Source organism: Amblyraja radiata, chromosome 34 (assembly GCF_010909765.2).
Source record: "Amblyraja radiata isolate CabotCenter1 chromosome 34, sAmbRad1.1.pri, whole genome shotgun sequence".
Lineage (NCBI taxonomy): Eukaryota > Metazoa > Chordata > Chondrichthyes > Rajiformes > Rajidae > Amblyraja > Amblyraja radiata.
The window spans coordinates 12,240,611-12,257,386 of record NC_045989.1 but is presented as its reverse complement, the minus strand read 5'-3'; the positions used below and the strand labels follow the sequence as shown (position 1 = coordinate 12,257,386).

Below are 16,776 nucleotides of genomic sequence, written 5' to 3'. Positions count from 1 at the left end.
CATCTCATTGTCGATGCATCTGCAGAGTGAAGCACTTTGACGGGGTGGTGGGGCGGGGAGGGGCTGGATACCCTTTCACTGATGATGGAGAACGGTAAATTGCCCATAAGAGCGGTGATGCAATCTAAGGGTTGAGTGGCGCAGAGGGGCTGTGTTGCCAGTGAGTCGGTCTTGTGGTGAGGCAAGTCTGTTCGAAGGTCATCCAGAGGCTTTCTGAACCCGACACTTGCATTTCTCTGCTGGAGGTGACTATTTCTAGAATCTGCAAAACATGCCTTGATGGTTCTTTGACTTCAATGATGATAGCTTGATACCCCATTACTCACAGGCTATGCATGCACAGAATTATTATTAGCTATACCTTGCAGACATCTCTCAGAGGGTTGCGAGGTCAGAAATGTAGAAGTTGGCTGATATCATGGCCTGTTTACTGCAATCTGGCTGTGATATTTTAGTGCCAAGTTAAAGGCTTTACTTAAAGCTTGGCACAAGTTGCTGTGGTGTGCACTGCTCCGCAGCAGGAGCCTGGAAATCTCCAGCTGAACTTGCTCCTATTGAAGAGAGCAGGAATCGTACACACAGGCAGGCACCCGAAGACTCTGCGTAGGGGTGAAGTGCTTTTAGTTTTAACCTCCGGGTTGCAGTCTGTAATTTCTGAAACAAAGCTCAAAATACTACAAGTGAGAATCCTCCTGAGGAGTAATGAAGTCTGAAGACGACTTGGAAGATGAAGAGAATTTAGTACGATGCTTGAGTGGGGTTATAAACTGGGGCCATGCGATTCTTCTGAAGTTATAGAACAGTGTTCAGAGCCTGCAGTGATAGCGCCGTTGTTCTTTCCAGCCCTGATCTGCACTGTGCCAGTTGTGGAGTTCATTTACAGCAAACTGCATTTGAAATTACAAATCTGGCTGAATCCTGGAAGCATTCTTGACCAGTATGAAGCACTGGTTTTCCTGTGCCTCTGTGCCCTCTGTAGGTATCTTGCATCAAAGCTCTCTTTAGTTTAAATTAGTATTTAGGAGTTTGCATGCGAATGTGCAGCGTGGTTTTAGTCTGATCACGTCCACTGTTACTAAGTTGTGATTAGTAATGTTGTATTGTGGTTTTTCCTGCCATGCTCTGCAGCAGAGCCAAGTGCTTTTTCAAGGAGGGATGACGGAGTATCTGATGGCTGCGGAATATAGATATCCGTATTGATCCAAAGTGGTTCTGCAACCTTTAATAATAGATGCGTGGGAGTGAATGAATAGGCTGTAATCCAGTTGAGTAAGTGATGTCATTAGCTGCAAGGCCAACGCGTCGAGTGATTTCTAATCACTGGCTCCTCTCCAAACACAAAATATTTATTTATTTTAGCCTTGTCTGTGGCTTTTGGGTTTTTATCTTTAGGTTTTGCAACTGTTCCTCTCCCTGGTCTGTTTGCAGCCTGGTGAATTGTTTTCCAACATTGAGCAATTTAACATTCTGCGAGTACTCTAGTACATTATAGACGACAAAGCAAGCACTGAAAATGTTTGGCGCCCCTGCAATAATCCAAAGGAATTTTATTAATTTTGATACTTCCAAAAAATGCATTCTAACATTATATATTGAAATCAATGTAAGCATCTGTAAGGAGGAATCGGACAATTGTACTGTATCTTCCTGCTCTTGCCTCAAATTTCATTTCACATATTGGGACTGTACATAACAGGATTCAAACAAGCAAGTTGGGCTAATTTTAAACATGTCCTTTCCCTAACCCCTCTCTCACCTTCTTTAAAACTTGTCACTTTGACCAAGCTCTCCAGCACTTATCTCCTTATGTGATTTGGCATCATTTTAACGTGCCCCTGTTTCATTTTACAATCAATTAGAATACTATAAATGTAGATAGTAAGTTTTGTCTGAGTTTGTGTTGTGATTTATATTTGCTTGGTCATTGGGTGTTTTATTAAAGTTCACAATATTTCCTCTGCCTTTTTCCAATATTTGTCCTCATTTGTCATGGATGATTAGAAGTTGGGGAAATTCTCATGGGCATTAGTTGCTGGTGATCATTTGTATCTTGTAGTAACGCAGGATGGAAAAAAGCTCTTCAGTCCACCAGGTCTGCAACACCATCAAACCCCCATTTACACAATCCCAATGTTATTTTCCCCACATTCCCATTAACAGATTTCAGATTTTATCACCCATCGACATCTGAGGGGCTATTAGTAACCATTTAACCAATCATCTTTGGGATGTGGGAAAATATCCAGAGGTACTTCGCATGAGTGAACTTGGAACAAAATAAAGAGATGGGGAAGGAATAAATTGGCCAGGTCGCTTCAGTGTTTACAGGTTCTGTGGAAAGCTTCCAATGGACTGGTCTGTGGGTTGTGTGCTTGGAGGTTTACCTTCAGTGATGACATCAGGAGAAACTGTTGTCACACTAGTGGAAATATTGAAGTGTTGTATCTTGCACCCTTTCTCCCCCCCCCCCCCCCCCCCCCCGCCCACATAAAAAATAATGATGTTGGGATTTTATTGGAAAATTCAACGTTGAGGTTTGTTGATTTTTGTTAGTCAAAGGGTTTGGGAGCCAAGGCAGTGGTTGGAATTATAATGTGGGCAAGTCATACTCTGGTTACATTCAGTATGACACTGTAGCATAGCTTGTGGAGCTAATGCCCCAGTTCCACTGATCCTTCTTCATTCCTAACCCCATTTTGTACATTGCACATTTTCCCTGTGTGTGGGCTTTCTCAAGGTGCTCTGGTTTCCTTGACTACTGTAAACTGCTCATGGTGGTAGAAATGAAACTTCACCATGTAGAAATTACAGCAGTGTTTATGCATAGTAACCCCATTTCAGGGCACCATAATGTTTGGGACACAGCAGTGTCCTGTAAATGAAAGTAGCCATGTTTAGGATTTTGTTACATATCCTTTGCACGCAATGACTGCTTGAAGTCCGCGATTCATGGACATCACCAGTTGCTGGGTGTCTTCACCGGTGATGCTTTGCCAGGCCATCCTTTTTAGCTTATGCTTGTTTTGGGGGCTAGTCCCCTTCAGTTTACTCGAGCATGCTCAATTGGGTTCAGATCGGGTGATTGATTTGGCCACTCAAGAATTTACCATTTTTTGGCTTTGAAAAACTCCTTTGTTGCTTTAGCAGTATGTTTGGGACCATTGTCTTGCTGTAGAATGAAACGCCGGCCATGAGTTTTGAGGCATTTGTTTGAACTTGAGCTGATAGGATGTGTCAATACACTTCAGAATTCATTATGCTACTACCATCAGCAGTTGTATCATCAATGGAGATAATTGAGCCAGTACCTTCAGCAGCCATACATGCCCAGGCCATAAAACCCCCACCACAGATGAGGTGGTATGCTTTGGATCTTGGGCAGTTCCTTCTCTCCTCCATACTTTGCTTTAGCCATCACTCTGATATAAGTTAATCTTCATCTCATCTGTCCACAAGACATTTTTCCAGAACTGTGGTTGCTCTTTTAAGTACTTCTTGGCAAACTGTAACCTGACCATCCTATTTTTGCAGCTAACCAGTGGTTTGCATCTTGCAGTGTAGCCTCTATATTTCTGTTCATGAAGTCTTCTGCAGACAGTGGTCATTGACAAATCCACACCTGACTCCTGAAGAGTGTTTCTGATCTGTCGGACGGGTGTTTGGGGATTTTTCTTTATTATAGGGATAATTCTTCTGTCATCAGCTGTGGAGGTCTTCCTTGGCATGCCAGTCCCTTTGCGATTAGTAAGCTCACCAGTGCTCTCTTCTTAATGATGTTCCAAACAGTTGATTTTGGTAAGCCTAAGGTTTGGCTGATGTCTCTAACAGTCTTATTTTTCTTTCTCAGTCTCATAATGGCTTCTCTAACTTTCATTGGCAAAACTTGGTCCTCGTGTTGATATTGATAAACCGCAATAAAAGTTTTCAAAGGTGATGGAAAGACTGGAGGAAAGACTAGGTGCTGAGAGCTCTCTTACTCCTGCATTAAGGAGGCAATTAAACACACCTGAGCAATTACAAACACCTGTGAAGCCATGTGTCCCAAACAGTATGGTGCCCCGAAATGGGGGACTATGTATAAAAACAGCTGTAATTTCTACATGGTGAAACCAAAATGTATAAAAATGGCCTTTAATAAAATCTGCAAATGTGCACTTTAACCATGTGATTTTTTTCTATTACAAATCTCAATTGTGGAGTACAGAGGCAAATAAATAAATGATGGTTCTTTGTCCCAAACATTATGGAGGGCACTGTAGTTTTAAGTTGAATCCGTCAGGACGGCAGTTTGAAACTAGAGACTCTGACGAGAGGGTTACTGAGTACAAAACCGAGGCAGCACTTGATAATTATGGGTCTCCCTTTGGGATTGAGCTGCAGGTTTTGCACATTAGTAAAACCAGCAACAGGAGAACTATCATTACACACTGCAACAGCTGTCAGAGGCTTGAAGTTTTGCCAAGCTGAAAGTTTACTCTTGAATTGGAATTTGTATTTGTCTTGTTGGAAAATTAAGGAGTGGCAATGGTGTTAGCGGGGTCAGAGTTGCTAATAGAAAATAAATTAAGAGTAGATTTTTGGAGTGTGCCCTACCTCTTAAACCTACTGCTCCCTTATTGAAGTCCTTGGTAATTGTTGCCATTTTCCATGCTGGTGTCCCACACATCCTGGGTTCCCTTGACCTGGAATTCCCTTCCTAAATCCCACCATTCCACTCTCTTTTAATGTGCTCCTTAACAGGTTAGTCTTTGTGCACTGATTAGTGCAGATTGGCATCAGTTTGTAGCTGACAGTTGCACCTGTGAGGTGTATCGAATGCTTCACTGGATTAACAAGGCTGCATAAATGGAAATTGTTGCTGAATTCCATTTGCCAAGTAAGGCTGGGCATTGACTAGCTTCTTGGCAGTTTTGTGAGATGCTTCATGGACCAATGTTTGCTTCCTTCCCAACATTTTGCTGACCCATACTCGTTCTCTCAGTAGAAATTACAGGAGCCCTTACTGAGATATATGAATCATCGTTAAACATGGGCAAAGTGCCGGAAGACGAAAGGAGGCTAATGTTGTGCCAAATAAGGCATTGGTATAAGGCGAAAGGGGAAAGATTTAATAGGGACCTGAGGGGCAACTTTTTCACATGGAGGCTGGTGGGTTTATGGATCAAACAGCCAGAGGAAGTAGTTGAAGCAAGTGCAATCCCAACATTTAAAAGACATTTGGACAGGTACATAAGAAAGGTTTCAGGAATATGGGCCAAATGTAGGCAAATGGGACTAACTTAGATAGGCCATTTTGGGCATGGATGAGTTGGGCAGATGGGCCTGTTTCCATGCTGACTCTGTCTATGAGTTAGGAGTTTCAAGGCTTCCTGCTCATGTACAGATTGCTGCGTCATTGGAGAGACCAGGATCCACTTCACCTTCCAATTGCCCTGAAGAAGGTGGTAGTGAGTTGGTGCCTTTACCCACTGCAGTCTGTTTAGCATGAGTGCTTCCACATTGCTCCTTGAAGGGAATTCCCAGTAATAGACTCATTGCCAATGATGGGCAGTGCAGGCAATGTATGGTTAAATCCAGCATGCTGCATGTGATCATGCAGGGTCACAACAGGTTCCTGGACTTTACATTACTGCAAAGATAGATGGAATGAAGAGCCATAATCTTCTACTGCCATAGTAGAAACCTTTGTTTTCTCATTTCATTCTCTTCCAAGGGTCTTATGAAGCTAAAATCAAAGTGTTGGGGGAATGTAACGGGTTAAGCAGCATTTGTGGAGGGAAATTGACAGGTGATGTTTGGGGTTATGACCCTTCTGCATACTGACCTGTTGAGTTCCTCGAGCAATTTGTTTTCTGCTCCAGACTCCAACATCTGCAGTCTCTTGTGCAGCAAGGTCTGATTGGAGGATGCAGCAAATTCAAGAAGGCAACTTTACAAAGTGATAAGCAATTGTGCTCATGGTGTTCCTGAGGTGAATGATGCAAGTTAAGAGAAATTCGACAAAACGAGAGAGAGAGAGAGAGAGAGAGAGAGAGAGAGAGAGAGAGAGAGAGATAGAGAGATAGAGAGAGCGAGAGAGATAGAGAGAGAGAGAGAGAGAGAGAGAGAGATAGCTAGAGATCTAGATAGATCTATCTCTCTCCGATCGCTCTCTCGATCTCTCTCTCTCGCTCTCTCTCTCTCTCTCTCTCTCTCTCCTCCTCTCTCTCTCTCTCTCTCTCTCTCTCTCTCTCTCTCTCTCTCTGTCCTCTCTCTCTCTCCGTCTCTCTCTCTCCTCTCTCTCTCTCTCTCGCTCTCTCTCGCGCGCGCTCGCTCCTCCTCGTCAGATGTGAATTTAAATCATTCCTACGGGTCTGTCATTCCTGCACTTAGTGACTGAGGCTTTAGTGAGGCACTGAGGGAATGCTACACGCTCAGAGAACAGTGTTTCAAGTGAGTGGTTAAACTGACACTCTGTGCCCACTCGAGTTGATGCGAAAGATCCACCTGAGGGAAGCTGGGAAGGACATGGGTTGGGAGTAATGCTGGGAGGTTGCGATGTGGGGGAAATTAAAATGGGATGTACGATTGTGAAGGCGAGCTGCTGTATATTTCTGGTGTTCTGGGGCCAAATTTCTCTTTCAGCCAGTGTCACGAAAACCTTTATCTCTGTGATATTTGTGGGATCTTGCAGTGTGTAAATTGGCTGTGAACAACAAGGACTACATCTCGAACATCATTGAATTGTAATGTGTTTTAAGATGTTGATAAGGGGAAAAGAGCAACCTAGTCTGTGTAGGAAGGAACTTCAGATGCTGGTTTACACCGAAGATAGACACCAAGTGCTGGAGTAACTCAACGGGATAGGCAGCATCTCTGGAGAGAAGGAATATAGTCTGGCTTGATTTAGTGATTCATGCTGAATCAAACAATGTGGTGATGTGGCAAATTTTGGGCAGGACACCTTTCCTTTCTGGTAGCTTCTGAGGAGTGAGCTTTACTCCTCTCGAATGGGCTGATGGTCAGGTTAATAATGGATGTGTCGATCAGTTAACATGTACCCACGCTTTGCAGAGAGTCTGTGTTGCCAAACATGCCTGTGTCAGATTCTTGCACTGATTGGACGGGACAGATGTTGCTGTACAACATGCCAGAGTTGAAAAAGAAGGCTTTCCTTACATTATTGAATTAAGATATTAATATGCTGTGTGGGCAACACTTCATAACTTCACTGGTGATAATTTTGCTTCTTTTTAACTGCAGTCATCAGATTGGAGCAAATATGATGACCGTTTGCTGAAGGCAGTGGAAAAGGGAGATGTGGATAAAGTAACATCAGTGCTGGCCAAGAGAGGGGTCATGCCGACCAAGCTGGATGTGGAGGGCAGATCAGCGTAAGTGTCCTGCAACCACTGCTACTCCTGGGCCCACCTTCAATCAGCCTTTCAACTTCCATGCTGAAGATTGACACAGAGAGTGGAGGTTCGACCCAACAAGTGGCGGGTGGAGAGGGGTGTCCCAGCAAGTGTGTGGGGGGAGGGGGGGGGGATGCTTTCAATATACGGGATGTTGTACAATATCTATTTGGCCTCCACTCGTTCACACTGTGTCGAGATTCCCCATCCTGTACACTGCTGCCATCCTCTCACTTTCTCTCTGGCTCCAGCTCTAGCTCCAAGTATCTCTCTTCTTTCATGTGCCCCCACCCCACCTCTCCCCCCTCTCCTCAGGTTTCTCTCTTGTCTTCTCCCATGTTAAGACTCAGACTTTGATTTGTGTTTCTTCTGCTAATAACAGCACTGTAAAAAGTCTGGGGTATTATGACCTGGTTAAGGTCAGTAATTGGTCACATAGAAAATTGTAGTGTTCTTGCTCAGTAAATCTGTGGTGAATGTTCTACTAAATCTGCTGCATTGCCAGACTCCTGTTTGTTTTGTCTACTTTTTATGCCACATAATATCATGAAAGATTACTTTGTCTTACCGACTTAGAATTTGTTTAATTATGGTCAGAACTTGTTAGTTCAGGGATAAACTGTGCTGATCACTTGCAAAGCTGCGCATTCTGTTTAGTGGAACACAAGTCACGATTCACCTACGGCTGGAGGAGATCAAACGCAGTTAATTGAAACAGAACAGTGGAGTTGTTCTCAACGGAAAGCCATTAAGTCTGACAATAGAAATTGATTTTTATTAAAATTAATTTGTTCGGTGACTTCAGCCTTTATGATAAGAGGGACGTTGAACAATGCCTCGGGCAGTGTTCTTTGGATAAAGTTCCAGTTGGTAAAATACCACTTTGCATTTAATAACATCTTTGATGTAGTAAACCTTGAAGCCTTATCGGGAGTTCTGTCAAACAAAGCCTAGTATTGAGCCACACAGGAAGATTTTCAAATAGATGACCAGACAGACAGGTTTAAGGAGTGATTGCAGTGTCTTCCTTAATGTTTGGGACAAGGACCCATCATTTATTTATTTGCCTGGTGTACTCCACAGTTTGAGATTTGTAATATTTTTAAAAATCACATGTGGTTAAAGTGCTCATTGTCAGATTTTATTAAAGACCACTTTTATTTTGGTTTCACCATTTAGAAATTACAGCTGTGTTTATACATAGTCCACCCATTTCAGGGCACCATAATGTTTGGGACATATGGCTTCACAGGTGTTTGTAATTGCTCAGGTGTGTTTAATTGCTCCTTAATGCAGGTATAAGAGAGCTCTCAGCACCTAGTCTTTCCTCCAGTCTTTCCATCACCTTTGGAAACTTTTATTGCTGTTTATCAACATGAGGACGAAAGTTGTGCCAATGAAAGTCAAATTAGCCATTCTGAGACTGAGGAACAAGAATAAAACTGTTGGAGACATCGGCTAAACCTTAGGCTTACCTAAATCAACTGTTTGGAACACAATTAAGAAGAAAGAGAACACTGGCGAGCTTACTAATCGGAAAGGGACTGGCAGGCCAAGGAAGACCTCCACAGCTGATGACAGAAGAATTCTCTCTCTTATCCCCAATTATCCCCGATTATAAAATACCCAAACACCTGTCTGACAGATCAGAAACACTCTTCAGGAGTCAGGTGTGGATTTGTCAATGGCCACTGTCCGCAGAAGACTTCATGAACAGAAATACAGAGGCTACACTGCAAGATGCAAACCACTGGTCAGCCGCAAAAATAGGATGGCCGTGTTAGTTTGCCAAGAAGTACTTAAAAGAGCAACCACAGTTCTGGAAAAGGTCTTGTGGACAGAGAAAAAGATTAAGTTATATCAGACTGATGGCAAGAGCAAAATATGGAGGAGAGAAGGAACTACCCAAGAACCAAAGCATACTTCCTCATCTGTGAAACACGGTGGTGGGGGAGTTATGGCCTGGGCATGTATGGCTGCTGAAGGTACTGGCTCACTATTCTTCATTGATGATAGAATTAGAATTAGAATTTTTAGAATTACCTTTATTGTCATTCAGACCTTACGGTCTGAACGATATTTCGTGCCTGCAGTCATACATACAATAATACAATAATAAACAACACTAAACACAAATTAACATCCACCACAGTGAGTCCTCCAAGCACCTCCTCACTGTGGTGGAGGCAAAAATCTTAGGGCTGCAGTCTCTTCCCTCCTCTTCTCTCTCTGCGCTGAGGCGATTCCCCACCTGGCGATGGCACAAACAGTCCCGCGGCTCACCGAACCCCGCAAACGGGCCGGCTCAAACACCGCGGCCCGGGGTGGTCGAAGCTGCCGCCCTCCAGTCCAGTGGACGCAGCCGCTGGCCCGCGGCTGAACCCCGGACTCAGGTCACCGCCGCCAGAACGCCGTCCCAGCCACCGGAGCACCGTTCCAGCAACGAGCCGGATCGCCCTCACGTGAGCGCCATTCCACCCTCGAGCAGGGACACTCCGACGGGAGCGCCGTACCTCCCTCGAGCTGGGCCGCTCCGACGGGAGCGCCATACCACCCTCGAGCTGGGCCGCTCCGACGGGAGCGTCACAGCCACTCACGGGAGCGCCGTTCCAGCCCCGAGCCGGACCGCCCTCACGGGAGCGATCCCAGGGCAAGTCCTGACTGGCTCTGCCTCCGGAGTCTCGAGGTCGCCAGCTCCACCATTAGGCCTCAGCGCAGACGGAGGCAGAGAAGGGGGATACGACAAAAAAGTCGCATTCCCCCGAAGGGAGAGACAGCAAGCCTGTCTGCTGCTACAACTGCTGATGGTAGTAGCATAATGAATTCTGAAGTGTATCGACACATCCCATCTGCTCAAGTTCAAACAAATGCCTCAAAACTCATTGGCCGGCAGTTCATTCTACAGCAAGACAATGATCCTAAACATACTGCTAAAGCAACAAAGGAGTTTTTCAAAGCTAAAAAATTGTCAATTCTTGAGTGGCCAAGTCAATCACCTGATCTGGACCCAATTGAGCATGCCTTTTATATGCTGAAGAGAAAACTGAAGGGTACTAGCCCCCAAAACAAGCATAAACTAAAGATTGCTGCAATACAGGCCTGGCAGAGCATCACCAGAGAAGACACCCAGCAACTGGTGATGTCCATGAATCGCAGACTTCAAGCAGTCATCGCATGCAAAGGATATGCAACAAAATACTAAACATGACTATTTTCATTTACATGACACTGCTGTGCCCCAAACATTATGGTGCCCTGAAATGGGGGGGACTATGTATAAACACTGCTGTAATTTCTACATGGTGAAACCAAAATGTATTAAAAATTGCCTTTATTAAAATCTGACAATGCGCACTTTAACCACACGTGATTTTTTTTTATTACAAATCTCAAATTGCGGAGTACCGAGGCAAATAAATAAATGATGGGTCTTTGTCCCAAACATTATGGAGGGCACTGTATCTTTGTTTAATACCCTGTGTTTTTCTAACATCAGAATATTTCATGTCTCTGAGAGAGCTCATCATGCCTGTAACGTCTTTTTCCTCTGCAGCTGTTTCTCCAAGAATTTATCAAATTCTGGTTAGAATTGTTGCGTTGGTTTATGTGAGTCTTTGTGGCAACACTGCAGATCAGGCAGAAAAATTCCTTTCTGGCAATTTTGCTTGGATCCGCATTCCTCTTATTGCACTTTTCCCATCCTCATTCCCTTCCACCTGCATTGCTTCATTTAGCTTCACAATTTGCAACTTCAATCTTTTTGTCTCACACCAGTTTTTTCATCTCTAGCCTTTGTCCAACAATCTGCCGATCAAAATCCATTTACCCGTGTCAACCTATTACCCTGCCCCTCTTTTCACTTTATTTTCCCCCTGCCGTCCCCCCAAATCAGTTTGAATCATCACCTATCCATGTTCTCCAGAGATGCTGCATGACCTGCTGAGTTACTCCAGCACTTTATGTTGCGAATTCTGTCTCTGATTCATTCTTAACATACGAAAATATTGATTTTGTATGAATTCCAACTGATGTCCTACAATAAAGATAGGACTTGTACGTCAAGATCTTTAGGCAGTTTCTAAGAACAACACATTTTCCTGACAATAGATTTACCTGATTGGTATTTTCTTTGCCTCATTTTAACAAGTAGCAAATCTTCTAACTATTTGTGAATAGAGTTTTAGACGAATACAATGCTGTTTTGCTCTGGGCATTCATGGATTGTTGGTGAATTTAACTATCCAAAGGAAACTATGTACAATTTTCTGTTCAGTTAATTAAAAACGGGTGATTTAAAGGAGCATATATTTTGAAAGAATTATTTGTTCCAAAGTCTTGTTCCAAAACTTAATTATGCTGCAAATGACAGCGTGTTTCTTTTAGATGGTTGTCTCAGTACTTGCCTTGTGCAAGTATGATGCAGCTGAAAGCTAATTAGTTGACCTTCACTTAGTAATGCTGAGATAATTCAACATAGCGGCTTCAGTTTGAATTCTAAAGAGTTTATTTATAGCTATGGCAACAACAAATTTCGTTGAACTACCATAAAATCCAACAGGAACATAATAAAAGGGAATGTAGTAAATTTATTTTTTTGATTATGCCAATGATGCCACAGATATTTTACTTTTGCAAATAGAAATATCAGTAAGTGCTCTGAACATTTGAAAGTATAAAGCAATCCATTTTGGCAGAAAGAATGAGGAGAGACAATATGATCTAAATAGCACAGTCTTAAAATGTGTGCAAGGACAGAGGGACCAGGGTATATAGGTACATATCTCTGAAAATGTCAGGCAACATGACAGAAACAGTTCGTGAAGCATTCGTGCCAGAGTTTGGTTGAGGCACTTAAGCACTTAAGAAATTACAGTTGTATTTTAGATTTGATTGAATTTAATATTTAGCTGTTATGGTGGGATTTGAACCTGTGCTTTTTGATTGTTAGTGCAAGTCTTCAGTGATGTGATGTGCCTGTCACCGCTGTTATTGTTGCACCCATTTGTGTGTTGCTCTTCAAAAAGCACAAGTGTAAAATAGGGCGTCTATGCGGGAGGGGAGTTTGATCCTCAAGCAGATTATTCTGCAGCACATGAGCTTAATTTTCATTTTGATTTCCTTGTCTTCCAGTTTCCATCTTGCAGCTGCGAAAGGTGATGTCCCCTGCGTCAATGCAATGCTCTCACATGGTGTTGACGTGACGGCAATTGATGCTGCAGGTAACTCTTCACACTGGCATCGGGGTCAGAGTATCAGATTGCGTCTCAAATTGCCACTTTTAAGATAATAGTTATTTTTCTCCTGCCTTTCTCCAATTGGAACAAGTTGAGCAATTTGTTTCTTTGGTCTGTTTTGCCTTCGAATCGGATCGACTGATAAATGTTCCCTCTAGATCTATCCCAAAATGGTGATTCTCTTGGCATCTAAGAATCTGTTGGTCGCAACGTGGAATATACTCAGTGACTGAAATTCCTCTGCAATTGTGAATTCCACAGAGCTAATCTCTGTCTCAAATGTCCAAACATTTGTCCTGAGTCCATAACTATTAGTTCAAATGCTCCCAGGCACAGGAGCAAGAGAGCTATAACAAACATGACTGTTAATTCTGCCATTGAAGGTTTCTGTATATTTCAGAGGTGTCTCTCTAACTTACTCCATAAAATGTAGGACAATAGGAACAACTTTCTCAACTCTATCCAGCAAACCATACTTTTATCCCTGTAAGATGTGTGTAACCTTCCATGGGGAAGCAGTCCAGAAGTATATATGCAGGACTGCCCTTTATAGCTACCTTTGGAATTTTTTCTTATGTTCCCACTTTGTTCAGTCTGAAGATAGTTACAACCAGTCTGTTGTAGAATTATTCTTGTGAATCTTTAGCAGTTCTGCCTGCATCTAAACTTAAGTGAAAAGTAAATGCCATGATGATATTTATTTGCTCTTGGTATGTGGTGTAGCATTTCTTTCATCCTCCCACTTGACCTGATTAAACCTACATGGATGATTTCAAAACTCAGTTCATAGTACAGTGCTTTGGTGGGCCAGGAATCGTGTATTGACCAGACCAGATAAGGAAGACTTATTTTCTTGAAGATTAGTGAACCAGATTTTTTAAATATTTGAATACAATGATTTTCATGGTATTTTTTACTAACTTTTGTAGAAATTACCTGATTTAAAAAAAAAATTTAACTATATAGTGAATTTTCAAACCAGCCTCGGGATATTTGTCCAATAGCCAAAATATTCTTACTTTTCCACTATTGCTTTTTCTCTTTCACACATCTAAGCTGCAGATGTCGATCCTTCCATCAAGCCTCTTCATTGCCATTTTATTTAGATCTCAGAACAAATTAAATAACCTAATAACATCTTCATTATGACCATCAACAGTACAGAGAACTTGCATCTGATTTTTCTGAGTTCATATGTAGTTATACTTGGAGCCCTGAATCCCAGAGTTAGCTTCTCGGTGATTGATGGGAAGAAAGCGTACGAGCAGGTTGAATATTGGTCCAGGATTGATGAGAGGTTTGCTAGTCCCTGAGGGAGATGCTAATGTGGGAAAGAGTGGTAGAGAATCACATCAATGTGACTTTTGTTACAGTACTATGAAGAGCCAAGCAACTGGAGGAACCGACAGAACTTGAGTTACACCACTTTTGGGTGATCTGGACGCAACAGACTGACTGGGGGCTTCTTTTTCTGTAACTTTCAACGATTCTATTTTGGGTTATCAACTGGTGCCCACTTGTCTCGCAGTGGATGTCCGAAGGAACCGTCAAGACCAGTTTAAGAAAAACTCTATTGGTATTCTCAAGGGCTGTGCAGTTGCTTATAGAACTCACTGAGAAAGAACCCACCCCGAGTCCAAGGTTCATTAATTACTGATTTTATTTTCTCGTTATCTTGCAGGACAAAGTGTGTTACATCTCGCTGCTAGAAATGGGCAGTCTCTGTGTTTGCAGCGGCTGCTTCAGGTAACTGCAATTGCCTCTTGGCATTATTAATGCATTAACATGAAGATCAAGTGTATCTGTCCATGAAGAAATTGTTCTTTTTAACTTTGCAATAGAGAATGCCCAAGGGTAAAGCTGCAGCTTCTGAATTCAGTGTGCTGGTGCCAAGTATGTGCCTGTAATACACACACTCAAGTACTTCATTTCCTGCTGTCCTATTTTTAAAACTGAGCAAACACTAGTAACGATCAGAGAGAGATGTTTTTTAATTCCCATTCTATTTCTTCCAGGAGATTCCATGATGGGTAGAAGGCGGGTAGATGGTTACATGGGGCGGGTTTGCTGCACCAAAGGGTTGCTTTCTGTCTTGCATGTTTGTGTTCAATATTTACAATGCAGGAACAAGTTAGACACAAAAAGTTGGAGTAGCTCAGCGGGTCAGAGGCATCTCTGGAGAAAAGGAATAGGTGACGTTTCGGGTCAAGACCCTTCTTCAGACTGCGAGTCAGAGGAAAGAGAAACGAGGGATATAGGCGGTGATGTAGAGAAACACAGAACAAATGAATGAAAGATATGCAAAAAAGTAATGATGATAAAAGTAACAGGCCATTGTTAGTTGTGGCCTAGTACCTTGTGTCCTTTGAGATCGAGTACAGATATACCTTCCTACAGGAACAGGTAATTGCCTGACCAGTTTGCGCCAATTTCTATTCCACACAATTTTATCACTTTGTTTCCTCTTTCACTTTGTTGATGAATCATTCTGTTCCTATCTCCTTGGTGTGTTTATCCAGCTCATCCGTTCTCTCCTCCCCAACCTCTCCTTGTGCCACAGTTCTCTGTTCCCACCACCAAGATATTTCCTCTTGAATAGCTTGATGTATGGTTAGGAAGGAAAGCTGGTGAGATTAGATGCGGACAGAGGGGAAGAGGCTGTAGTGGAGCATAAACACCACCTCGTAGTGTGAAGATGTTTGTACTGTGTATATTTTGGGCATGTTTTCATTCATTCTAAAGGAATACTAATTGTGTTGGTCAATGTATGTGCAAAAAATATTGCATTGGGACCAATGGAAGGTAGATTTATTTGATCGTATAATCTGCAGATTTTTAAATTACGCGACATGAGTCTTGTTTGATTGGGGAAAGGAAGTGGTGGGGGGGGGGGCAAAGGGGAGGATAGTTGTTGCCCTTTAGCACACAACTAAAAGCTTTTCACTGTACCTTGGTGCAGGTGACACTAAACTGAACTGCACTGCAGGAATTCGGGCAATTCTGTCTCAAGGCGGGGGTGAGGTAGGAGGTGGGGGATTACCTTTGTTGTGCAGATATAACAAGCATGTGGAGATTTTAAATTGTGGAATTTGTAATAAAATACGTTGCACTGCCGATATTAATGTTTAAAACTCACTCCATAGAAGACGAGAGGAGACCACTCAGCCTATCAGATTCATACCATCTTCTAGCAGAGCAATCTCATCAGTCCCATTTCTGTCTCCTTACTTCCTGTAGCCTTGCATCTTGTTCTCGCTCTCATGCTATTTGATTATTTTGCCATCTAACTACAATAAGGGGTAATTAATCAACATGTGTCCAGATGTGTTTGAAATGTGACACACCCAGGCTATCACATGGAGAGCATGCAAAGGCCACACTGACCGATCCAGAGGTCAGGATAGAACCTGGGTCCCTGGAGCATAAGGATGTTATGCTAACTGCTGCTGATGTCTGTGTGGAGTCCGTGTGATAGTCCATGTGATAGGTCACCTCTGGGTGCATCAATTTCCTCTTGAGTCCCAAAGACACGCTGTGGATTTTATTTGTACGGTAGTTCAGATTTTGTGATAAGCAAGGACATGAGATTCCCTTAAAGCTTGTCTATACTCGCAGTAACTATCCCATGTTGAAAAGATTGAGTAGCCGTCTAGCTGTTGCAAAGAAATTTGCGAAAGCCTATTTCTGTTGCAAGGAGTGATCTTCATTTTATAGGAAAGCAAATCTTTCTGCAATTTTTAATGATTTCAGTATGGCGGGATGATGTTTTGTTCGCCTGTATTAAATCGGTGTGTTTTGTTTTACAGCAAGATTGTCCTGTAGACACTATAGACCATCAAGGCAGATCTGCCCTTCATGATGCAGGTCTGTATGCGATTGCTTAAATCAGCTGGGGGGTTTTTGTGGGCACAGAATACATTTAATAATAATAATAATAAATACTTTATTGATCCCCTCAGGGAAATTCAGATGTCCAGAAGCCCCCAACCAACAAACCCACAGATTCAAAACGAACGCAGACAGAAAATACATAGAATACAATGTGGACACTACCTGAGAGCAATAAATACTTAAAAAGGCCAATAATTAACAATTAAAAATTAACTACAATAAGGGGTAGTTTGGGGTCCGAATTATAAAATCTAATG

At 42.6% G+C, this 16,776-nt stretch overlaps 1 protein-coding gene across 3 annotated transcripts in view; it reads left to right on the top strand.

The window, feature by feature from the left end:
- Window positions 1–16,776, top strand: part of uaca (uveal autoantigen with coiled-coil domains and ankyrin repeats) — a 118,033-nt gene that overhangs the window by 50,815 nt on the left and 50,442 nt on the right. For 2 of the 3 annotated variants that reach the window (XM_033050358.1, XM_033050361.1), the window contains exons 2-5: window positions 7,243–7,373; window positions 12,525–12,613; window positions 14,310–14,374; window positions 16,435–16,492. In XM_033050358.1, the coding sequence (XP_032906249.1) occupies window positions 7,243–7,373; window positions 12,525–12,613; window positions 14,310–14,374; window positions 16,435–16,492 (343 nt within the window). Of the gene's footprint in view, window positions 1–475; window positions 976–7,242; window positions 7,374–12,524; window positions 12,614–14,309; window positions 14,375–16,434; window positions 16,493–16,776 lie in introns of those variants that run through there. The other variant, XM_033050360.1, reaches the window with a different exon arrangement.